The following is a 12,275-nucleotide window of genomic DNA, read 5'->3' on the forward strand; positions in this document are numbered from 1 at the left end:
CCTCAATAAACACTAATAATTCTTGGTCACGTATCTGTGTATCTATAGACATAATTTGGATACAGTACTGTCTTTCTGGACGGCATACACTACTGACCTAGGCCACATGTGCACAGGAATATTCACCCAACAAATTCTGCAAAGTTTAGGATTCCTACCTCCGCAAAGAACTGTATGTTGTTGTAATGACTTCTCCACAGCTTATCCATTTAGAACTGTGCCAAGCCATTTTTCCTATGCAGACATGCTCCCCAAGAAACAAAACGCTAACCTGTCACTGTGTAGAGTTAAGGATCATTGACATAATCTAAGGCCTTAGTACCTCTGACAACGCTGACTCTTAAGGAGTGTCTTATCCAGTTTTAAGCAGAAGTATTGTGAAGGTGGAGAGGGGGGGCATGCCTACCACTCCCCTCCACTGAAGATACAAGAGCAATTATCGTGAACAGCTCCATGCTGTTACCCAAGAGAGTGCTTAGTAGTAACTGAAATTAATACAATTGTAGGCTGTTAGAAAATCCTCTTATTTTCTGTTACCCCTACTAAAAAGGAAAAAAAAAAGTCCTTTTAAAAGCAAGCAATCAGTGTCACTTGTTTGAAGCGGATAGGCAACTTCTGAAGAAGTCAGAAAATGAACAGGAACACCAATTTTGTATTTTGGAAGCTGCCCACAGTTTTCTCTGCAATATTAATACATTTCTCCAGAAAGCTTACAGTAGCATTTCTCCAATTGAGCCTCTGCCTCTCCTGGGAATTGTGAAAGGCTGAAAACAGTAGCAAGAAACCACTTGGTAGTTTCCTTTTAGTTACAAAACAAAACTTAAAGTTTTGAAATACTAAAGAAAGTTGAAAGCAGGTTGACGTATAGCTGGCAGCAGCTCAGTTCCTCTAAAGTATGGCAGTATTTGTATCTGCAGCTAACTACTGAACCCATGCAGCAATTAGATTTGGTTAAGTCTGTTGGCTTCCAGAGCTGGGGGACAGAGGGAGGGCAGAGAAGGCTTAGAGAACTGACCATATCTACTGGAAACTCACATTCAAAAAACCAATGGTACAAGTTAACACATACCCCATCAGCCAAAAAAGGCACCGACGAGGATGCATAAACAAACAGGATCCTACTGCGAGGATGCAATCACCTAGGAAATAGATACTGCTGAACTGAACGGGAATTGGTCAGTCACCACAACAGGAGCGGGTCTCTAACAGCTTAGGAAATGCAGTTGCTTGTACTCTAGTATTAAAAAATAAAAGAAAAGAAAAATACCATGTAAATAAACACAAAACAGCTAAAAAACTAGAGAGGATTTCTGGTTTTGGCACTCAGGATGCCGGAAAAAAAGCCACAACAGTATCAAGAATTTGTCTGAAATATGCTGATATAAAACATGCAGGACTGCATCTACAGAGAGAGAGAGAAAGCAAACATATTCCTCCAACTAGTAACTAGCTCAAAAGGGCAAAGATAGCTTTTAATTAATCACTGTAACCGGGTATCATACAAACTTTCTAAGAAGTTCTAGTTTAATTTTGTGCTCAGTATGCCTCTGTTAGAAATACCTGAGCACTAATTATACTTTCATTACTCTTTGAAAACTAATTCTTCATAGTGATTTGTGCATATCTATTAAATTCCAGTATTTCTGGCACAGAAAATATGCACCAAGGAAGAGTGTTTTTTGGTCTGAAAACCTTCCAAAGCACCCACCAATATATAAAAATGATTCAACTGCTTAAGGTAAGCACCGAACTGCAGTCTAATTTAGCAATTAGATTTTGAAATATCACACTGCGTAATTCTGATCTGAGAGTTAAATAATTCATTGAAAGTTATCTTCCTTTTTTTCCTAGAAAGAAAGCAATAAGGCCATGTTTTTATAAAGTTATCAAAAACTATACTGGTCTTTACAAAATATTTACCTGCAATCTGCAGAAAGTAATCATGATTCAGACAATATTTGTTTATTACAGATCCAGCTAAAATGAAAACTAACTGTCCTACCCTAGTTCCCTGCATAACTCCGGATGACAAAGCAGACCACACTCATTAGTGCAAGACTTCTGGCAGCACCCAAGGAAGCAGTCAAAACTTGCAATTCCAGTAAGTTTCCTCTGTGTTATAACAAACATGAAGATACTGTTTCCTCTGCAGTTACCCACATAATAAAATATGTAGAGATCTATTTAATTCACTACACTTACATATTCATAGATGTTTAAACTATGCAGAGATCCTTTTAAAAATGTTCTTCCAGTTAAAAAACAAAAAAAAAATAGTGAAAATAAAGTCATCTTTATTTAACAAAGGGATAAAGGCAAAGAATATATAAGAATTTCCTCGGCAGGACTTTTATCTAAAATTTTCTGCAGGTTTACATTGTCATTATAAATCTTCTAAACATAAAAATATACTCTCTAATCCAAGCCAAAGATTTGTCCTTTGGAAAATAAAAAAATTGAATGCAGATGAAATATTTGTAATTTCATTCATTTGGTGATCTTTAGATCTTGTTCCAGATCTGAAATTAGTTCTTTGATACCTGTTAACATACTTGCCATATTACACTACTGTGGCCATATCCATTTACTTCGCTATCTGCCTCAACACAGACGAGCAACTCGCATGGCTAGTCATAGACTCTCTTGTCTGCTACGTTATCTGAACAGTGATTAAATTAAATGAGTGCTATGGGAAGAAAGAAAAGGTTCAAGCTTTTTTCCTTTTTAGATCATAATTCAAGATCTAGCATCTAAAAATTTAAACTTTTAAGTACATTTTTTTTCCTAATACTTGCTAGAGGTAGGAAAAATGCATTCTCGTTTGTAAGCTTTAATATTCTCAAATCCCATTCAACTTTAACTTCAATATTCCACCCAAGCCTGTAAATGCATGTGTTAATTCTGCAGACATATACAACACTAAAAAAAAAAATAATAAATGCATCTCTATCTTTATATACAGAGGCATTCCTTTTAATTTTCCATTCAGTATGCATCTCAATTTTGCATTAGCGCTTTCCAACCATAACCCACCAACCCTCTTGAAGAGGCAGGTACAGATCCTGTACAACTGAAGAATAACACTTAAGTATTCCAAAAACAAACTCTTTATCAGATGATCTCAGATACTATTGCGGAAGCTAGTAATTGTTTTTGGAGTGCAAAAGTGTAATACGGAAGACACGGAAAAGAAGAGGAAGGCAATAAATAATTAAGTAACTTTCAGCAGTGCTTTTTTCCACTGGGAAGCTTCTTTTTTATAATACAAAAACGAGTAAGGAAGAAAGAGGTAAGAACAACTGTCTAAACATCAAATCAATCACAGACTCGAGATTAAAAACTTCATTGTTCTCAACTGCCAAATTCACGCTTAAATATTGAGACGCAACTGCAGAGTAACTTTGTTCCTCTTGAAATTATTCTAAGAGTAAAGGAATCTCCACCTACGACCAGGAAGGGTATCAGACTTCCAGCATCAAAGAAAGCAAAATCCAAGAGGTGCCGAACTTCTTACCAACTTTCAGAGTCAATACTAAGTATTTCTGAGAGCTTGGTCTCCTGCCTGTTATTTGCAACTAGGGACCTAGACTAAAGGATGCGATTATAACCCATTACAGGATGTACCAAAACAAAACGCTTTTTGGGGATCTGAAATTGTAAAAATACATTTTCTGAGGAAAAACCAACAAAAATAGCAACTTACATTTTATATGCAGACTGCTAAATAATCCTTTTATGTGAAGCATGCAACTGCTTTCACTGGAAGAAATCAGTTTGATAACTTTCAGAATTTACACACATTAATCTGTAAACTTGAAAAAAATTAAATGTACTGCAAGTAAAAACTATCAAAGATATTCTTCAGACTCTGGACCCACATACAAAACTTGCAGCTACGGATTTCTGTATTAAGCATGGAGTATAGTTTTCAATTAAGCAAACTAGAAATTCCCGTTAAACCCTAAGACCCAGGCACTATTTCCAACCACAAGAGATAATTTCAGTAAGACTTCTGCAAGAATTCTGTAAAAAAAATTTGTCATTTCCCCCCCCTCTAGTAAATACATATTACAATAGACAGATTCTTCCCCGAAGTGCTACAGGGTAAGAGCTCAACAATTCCCTGTATACAGTCTGATCTAATTGGGAACTACCAAAATCCCAGCTCATTCTTTACCCGTTTTCTCTCCTACACCATTTATTGCAATGATTATTCATGAAAGCAGTGGAAGACAGTGTTTGTAGATTTATAATAAGGGCAGCAGAGTCTGTTTATAGCTGTTTGTAAACACATATTCATAATAATTTTGCTCAGAAGCACAAAGCTGAAGTGTTTTTGTCAGCACTAGTCCTCCCTGCTTTCCCAGTTCTCCCTCCATCAGCACAAAATTGAAATAGTTCCAGGACGGTTCTGTTCGCCACAAATTTAAGCTGCCTTTTTTTGTTGCAGAATTTATTTCTCACTTGAATGAAACGAGTCCTTTAAAGCCTTAAGGTATGGAATCTGCAACCTAAATATAAGTTGCAGGACTGATTTCCAACTTTCTGAATCAGCCTGTAGACATTGAGAAAAAATGAATAACCCTTCACGCTTGGGGCTATGTTCTAAGACTGTGAAAAATTGCAAGTCTGGATATTATATCATCTACTAATAACCCTGACTGTGCTACTATATAGTGAGAGGCTCCCAAAAAGGAAAGCGGGAAGAAACGTGTATGAAAGAAAAGGGTCAGGCAAAGTAAAATAATAAATGTAACTGATTGGTTTCATTAACTTCTACCTCTCCAAAAATTCCCTTTATATTTCAGATATAAGCAAAAGCGCCACCACAAATCAGGAAGACAAAAATGAAATTCCAAATGCTTTTTTGTGTCAGTTACTGACAACAGATCACAGCTGATTCACCCCAGCCCACACTAAATTTCAGTTTCTTTACAGAAAATACAGGGTGCTTAAATCTCAATAAAACTATCACAGGAAAAAAAAAAATAACCACCACAGGGAAAAAAAATGATACATGAAATACCCCACCCTTCTCTGTTAAGATCATTCTAGTTGGATGATAAACACGTTAAGATGGCTTGATAAATTGAATTAAACTCCCGCTAATTGCCAATAAGCAGCTCCTAAATGCTTTTAGGTAATACTATAATTGGAAAACATTAAAATAACGTTGCATGTAGAATGAAGGAGGAAAAGAAAACTTCCAGCAGGCCTAGCACACCAAAAACTGACAAACAAAACTGAGCAGAACATTAGCAGCCAAATACTCTCAGGTTAAGTGTCAGAAGTGGCAATGAGTTCAAATCCTTTTCATTTTTCAGAGATACCACCAAAATCAAATCAGAGCTACACAGCACACGAATCCCCTTCGAGCTGCACGAGTCAGCTATGTCATTTTGTTGCCTGGTATAGGGGAGAGAAGGAGAGGGAACGTGGGAGAACAAAACGCAGCAAAAGCTCTTTTCCTGCCCCAGTTGTAATGCCAGATGAGAAAGCCAGCAGAGCATTTGCACGGTGCTACACACGCAAAAGACCCTAAAAAAACACGCAGCAAAACCCAAACATCTTATGTGCTAAGGCCATTAATAAAACTAGTTTTACAGTTCACTTTTCTTTTTAATTTATGCTTCCTGTTGATACTTAAACAAGACTAATTGAAATGAAATATACTTAACAGTAGCACCTTCGCCAAGTAAGAGGTTCCCAGTTTCACAATCCCTTCACCTTCCCAGAAACTGTCTAGCGCATTTAAATAGCATCAAGGGGCAGAGAGGAAGCATTTTTTCTGGGGCTAATTCAAAGAAGGCTTTTAGAGGACATTGTGTCCCGTCATTAACTTTTCTTACATACATACTTGTCACTTCTTGTAAGAAATCCAGACAGGGTCGGCTACTTCCAGAAATACTTATTGAAACAGCCAGTGGGGTCTGTCCTTCATAGTTCCTTGTGTTAGTGTCCGCTCCGTAATTATATAACATTTGTGCACAAAGCACATCATCTCTAAGAGCAGACAAGTGTAAGGGCGTCTGTCCGTCTTCCAAGCGACCCAAGTTTGTGTCCGCCCCTCTCTGAAGGAACATTCGGCAGTAAGAGTGATTGCTTTTGATCACAGCGTATCGTAACAGGAAACCATTTTGAATGTCGATGTTGGCATTGTGATCCAGGAGGATTTTCACACAGCTTGACCTCTCTCGGATAATGGCCAGCTGAAGCGGTGTGGTACCTTTATCACTGAGCGGATCAACCTCAGCCTTGAACTCCAACAGGAGCCTGACAAATGAGTCTCTGCCATAGTGGGCTGCTACATGGAGGGGAGTCCAACCATCGTTGCTTTTTGCATTAATAATGTCACTTCTATATTCAGATTCCAACATCAAGCGTGCAATCCTCGCTCGGCCATGCATGGCTGCATAATGCAGAGCAGTGAAGCCTCCAATTAAGTCCTTAACTGTGGGATCAGCTGAAGTTAAAATAAAATTAAAAAATAATTAGAAGGCGTTACAGTAATCCAGTGCTGCAAACAAATAATCAAATGATTGAATGTTATTCTTTTCAGGCATAACAAGACAGGATTTTTTTTTTGTACTTCAAAATAATTCTTGCTTTCATGAACCAAATGCTATTTTAAAGAAAAAGCTAAATTACATTTATGAAAGAATTACACAAAAAAGACCTTTTCTTTCATATACATATGTTTCCATTTGACAAATAGTTTTCCACATCTTTCTAGCACTCTTAGGCTAATTACTCAAATCTCTGTCCATCCAGTTTTCCTCCAGCTCTGTAATATTACATTTCTTTCTCAATGCTGAGCTTTTTTATTTTCCCTTGTGTTGCTTCTTGGTCTTAAAAAGAAGCATGTGTAGAAACATCTGCTGTCCCAAATTGCGGATGTTTTGTGGTCTGGCAGGATTGTATTGTTTTTAGGGTGTAATACTGTATTAGGTAAAATGTTTCTCTGTGGTCTGCAGGATTTCCAAAGCATGTAGGATATATGTTATTTTAGATTATCTTGATAAAGTTTGTTTTTATAAATGATGAATCTGTTCTGAATTTATACTTTTACAAAAATTTCAGATTTTACAGGAATGTAAGCAACCACGTATGGAAGGAGTCAGGAGAAATGTTAGTGCAGAGTACAAGTGATTAGACAGATAGCCCCCCACGCACCCCAACACAGCACAAAAACTTCATCTGATTTATGAATTTAAAAACACAACATAACCAATTTACTTAATTTCCTCAGCACACCCAAACTTGTAAATCAAATGGCTATTCCCACGTACCCAACTAATTACTGGAGGAAAGGTGCGTGCCTCATTACCCTTTCTCAGCTAGAAAACAAGCCAGGCTGCAAGCTTTCTCCTTCCAGCATCGGTAGATGTTGCCTGACGGATGGTAAAGAGTACAAACCACAGCTTGGAGTTTGAGGCACTTTCCTAGCCTAAGCTTCCCAGCTGGCAAAAGGAGATTCTGTCTGCACAAGAGACTAGCATTAAGCTGACACATTTTTAATATGCCTGTGCATCTACGGAAACAACTGCTGGGTCCTGTTCTTCATGGTTCCTTGTATTTGTTTCCGCTTCGTAAACACACAACATTTGCAGCACAAAGAACAAATCATCTCTAAGAGCAGACAAGCGTAAGGGTGCCTGCCCACCTTCCCTAATCTTGACAGCGCTGTCCTTGCACCTTGGCATTGAGTTCTTCGTGGATCCCTCATCTATATAAGCAAGTTAAGTTCACAATGTAAACTACAAACTAGTTTAGTCTAGATCTAACGATGGTTTGAACGTGCAAAGGTGCCATCAGGAAACAGGAATGAGCTTCCCAATATGGATGCACTGCAACCACATGCAGATAACACACTGAGATAGATGCCCTGCCAAAATAATAGGGCAGGAAAGACAGAGTTCAGAACACAGCTGCAAAGGTGATCCAGCAGCTCTAAGCAATTTTTAAGATTTAAAGAGAAGACTGACGGAAGGAAAAAAAACACAACACAAACTAACGGAGCCTGGCTACACAATTAAAATAGCACATGTAGAAATAACACGTGAGAACTGCCTCTAGTAAGTAAGTAGAGAAGGAACCTAGAAATAATGAAAGAAAGATTAAGGAAAGTGCCTTGGTAGACAGCCTACTTCCTAGTCTTTGGTGAAAAGCAGGAGTTTCAGTGCTCTGCAAAGTTACACTAACCTGAGTTAAAGCAATTGCCGAAGCATCCACAGGTTGGCAGGAAAATGAAGACCTTGACTGAATAGGTGGTTGCTAACCTGCACTGTGACGATGTCAGGTATTTTAGCAGAGAATCAGTACAACCCACACTGTCATTGAAGACTGAGACACTGCTTCAAAGTGATGTGAGCTGCTCCCAGGATCTCTTTCTTTGCACTGCTCAGACTATTCTAGATTAACTCCTGACTGGTGATAGATAAAGTTAGTAGCACAAGCATGAGAATTAAGATGCAGAGGGATGATACATTCTGAGAAGCAGAATTAGGGAGAAAGTTGGACATAATAGAAGGAGACAGCAGCAGCCAGGGCCATTTTTCACAAAAACAGTTAAAAAATAAAATTGACAACCACTGTTTCAAATTCTGCCTTCTCTCTTCCACTCTGTTTTGGGCATGCAAGTCAATCATTTCTACCTTCTAGCTGAGGCACAAGATATTGCTGCTAGCCTGGTTAGTCTATGCCATTTCTGAAGTCAATCAGACCTGCCCCAAATTTTGTGTGTATGCTTGCGTGCACGAACATTTTTATACAAGTTGTTGTAATCCAAAAGCTACAGTTTAGTTCACAAAATAAGGATGTGCCTTCTCTATGGTTTTATGTTCCTTTCCATATCTTCTCTCCTCTCAAATTTCATCACATTAAGGTCAACCAAAAAAAATACAATGTCATGTAAGACAAGCGTCTCAACAAGAATAGGAAAGAAATGTCTTACCTGGGCAACGAAGGAACACAAACAACTAACCTTCCAAACCAAGCCTGGTAACAAAAACTCATGATAAAAATATTGTGATTCCTGTTAAGATTATGGGCTTCTAGTGAGCTAAGGGTACCAGTTACCCCCTTGATTAAGGAAGCAATTTTAACAAGACCAAAACATTTTCTGCTGCTATTCAGCAAATGTCTTGCTGCCACCTCCTGTAGAACTTTTGAACTGCACAAGGGCTTTTAGCAAAAGTTGGACCTGTGTTATATCACATACAATTTCTATCCTTTCAGTCCCTGCATTAGCAAAAAGAATACTGGAAAGCTCATGTTGCCTTAAAAGCTTTGGTTGCTATACTTTTTTTAAATATAAAAAAAGGCTTCAACATGTTGTAAAGTAACTGTCTCCCCCTGGAATGCAAGCAAGGTAGAAATGAATTGGGAAAGAATTCACTTAGCTTACCTTTCAGATTCTGCAGAGGGGTAAAAAAGTACCTGGTACAAGCGTATTTAACTAGGAAGGGATGAAGCCAGCACTTGCCAGCATTTCTTTATCTTGCCTCCATCCTGATTGTTTGACAATTATAGTTATTTCTTCTCAAGCTTCCCATAAATTTGGGGATAGCAGAATCTAGAAATATGAACAGCTGCATTTGGTCACTTCTAATGTTCTTAAATATAATGCAAAATACAGTGACATAAACCTTGAGCTGCTTATCAAGGGTACCGAATTACTATAATCAACCTCACTTGAGACAGAAAATTGCAACACAATGATACTCGTGATCTTAGTTCATTTTAAAGTTGGGCACCTAAGCTAGTCATTTAAACTCGACTGTTAATGAGACTCATTTCTAATACTGTAATCTAGAGAATATATAGATTCCTAAAGAAGTCTAAAATTTGAGTTTTAATTTACTGCTCAGTGAGACAGCTTCCCTTCTTTCATGACACATTCATTACCTTACTGTATCAGTCTCATTTGGGAAGCCAAGAAAGCAATGCTTCTGGCTTCATAAAGTACTTCTATTAGTTCAAGTGTACTCCCCCCAACTAGGACTTAATTCTGACCACGTGGTTTAGAAACATGGCTACTGCATGGCTAATTTTTAGGACAACATTGATACAAAAGACATCCACAAAGGCATTACTACACAAGACCACTACGAGCTTTAGGGAGGGATGAGCATTTGGCATTCTTTAGTTTCTCCTGGATTCTCCATGACCTTAAAGCTAGACACCTTGCAGCCAAGACTAAAAATAAATACATCTGCTTAGATACTTCCGTTAATCTTCAATTTCCGAGAGCTTTAGCAAATCATTTTTCACTTTAATACAAGTAACAAGAAGCTGTCCTGCTCAATTAATGTTGAGAGTTATCACCAAGAGACAGCTAGCAACTACACGCTTTCAGGACCTTAGATGGTGGTAACTTTAACTGTGATGGGAATTTAAAAAACTGTTTTTGTGCAGCATTATATTGAGACAGACAACACCTCATTTTAAAAGCAAAAAAATACATTTAAAGGGAGAAAAAATAAAGCTTGCTATGCAAAAAATCCAAGATCACTGAAAACTATACCCCCTGTTTTTGTTTTGTTCTCCTACTGAGCGTTGTGACTCTGGATTGTTCCTGTGAATAGAAAGAACTAACTTCACAGAATCTTCACTTTATTAAAATGTGACAAATACATTAAGTCAAATTCACTATTTTTCACTTATGAAAACTAAGTTTCTCCACACTTCAGTTTCCACATTGCATAAGACTACTTATCTGACCTATACCCTCTGTACCTAGCTGCTATTTCTACTGGCTTTACTCTCAAATTTGAACTGTTACTTTAGGCATTTTGCCCATCTATCTTTCTCTCCTCCTTGTTTAGCAGAAAATAAATGCTTCCTCCTGTTGCACCACCTCCACTCCTACCAGCCAAGCTGCATACACAATGCTGTCCCCTGGCTCTTTTCTTTGCTGGCGAGCAATGCTGGAAGAAGAGAGAGAAAAAGCAGGAGGCAGCTAGGTCATGACTCCCATAAGAAGCTACCTCTTATTTCCAGGTCAGCGATCAGATTCCTTCTCAGTGTTTATTAGCCAAAATCCACCTCAAACTCACTGCCACTCAAGCCTATGTCAGTGCTCTTCCAGCGTCCAAGATCTGAGGCGTAGCACTCTACCCTCAGCAACAGCCCAGCATGGCTTTCTCGTTCCTGTCCTATGAACATATTTCCAGCTCTGCTAGGTTTTGGCATCACATCTATCACCGGTCTCCCCCTTCCTTCCACTAACCTTCAGGCACCCTCTTTTCTCCAAAACTTCATCCACTCCCTCCCCTCTATTACCAATACACATCTAGTCAGCTCTATACTCTGCTTACCGTAAGTTTCATACCAGAAAATGACTTCTTTCACCCCAATATCATTTGGGTCCAAAGGGATTAACACCCAATGTCAAACTAATCTCCTTCTCGAGAGGGAGGAAGGCGGAGACTTAAGAAAGGTAGACACAAACCTCTCACTAATGAGGCAGGCATGATTAAGTTTGCTTTTAACAGTCAGCTCATTCACTGCTTATTAGCTCACTTGTGACATTATTATGTTTTAAATACTCATTATCTTTTATGCCTCTGTTTTGAGGCAAAACAAGGTAAGGCACAAAACAGTGCCAATTTTCTGAAGGGAGGCTCAGCTACAGAAAAGCTGCTGCAGATGACTAACCCTCACACTATTTGTTACTCAACTTTCTAGTCCTGGTGATTAAACTCTGTGCTGCTTCCAGCACAAGGAATCTGTCTCATTACAGACAGTTTTCATTGGGCACCATATTCAGCTTGTACTTCATATAGAAAACAGTAACAACAAAAGATAGAAAAACAAAACAAAACACTATGCCAGCAGCTATTTAATAGCAAAACCTATACAATGAAGATAAATAGGGTTTATGATTTTGTTTTTCCAGGTCATCTTCAAGCTTGCGAACTTATAGCATACATTTTGAGACTCACAGCCTATAAAAATGAAGATTTGAGATTATCTACAGTATTACATTTAAAAAGTAGAGTTTAAAGTTATTTATTTGTACAATTCAGTTGCTTCCCCCCCTTTCAATAACAACATTGAGGGTTTGACAGTATTATATAGTTAGAAATTGCAGTAGGTATATATAAATGGGGTCCAGTTGTTCAGGTTCTATTTTACTACTGCTCTGAAATAACGTACCATTAACTGGGCAAATACCACAAGCCCATTAATGCCACTCATTTTTAAAGGTGATTTATCCATACATCTGACAAATACTGCAATACAAACAAGTGGACCATGACCAAGCCTCAGAT

At 38.1% G+C, this 12,275-nt stretch overlaps 1 protein-coding gene across 14 annotated transcripts in view; it reads right to left on the reverse strand.

Annotated features, from left to right (window-relative positions):
- ASB7 (ankyrin repeat and SOCS box containing 7) overlaps positions 1-12,275 on the reverse strand; it is a 58,561-nt gene that overhangs the window by 35,360 nt on the left and 10,926 nt on the right. For all 14 annotated transcript variants that reach the window (XM_083849760.1, XM_083849755.1, XM_083849766.1 and 11 more), the window contains one exon: positions 5,858-6,463. In XM_083849760.1, the coding sequence (XP_083705886.1) occupies positions 5,858-6,463 (606 nt within the window). The remainder of the gene's footprint in view (positions 1-5,857; positions 6,464-12,275) is intronic.

The sequence above is a fragment of the Anser anser genome (genome assembly GCF_964211835.1).
Source record: "Anser anser genome assembly, chromosome: 10".
Taxonomy (NCBI): domain Eukaryota; kingdom Metazoa; phylum Chordata; class Aves; order Anseriformes; family Anatidae; genus Anser; species Anser anser.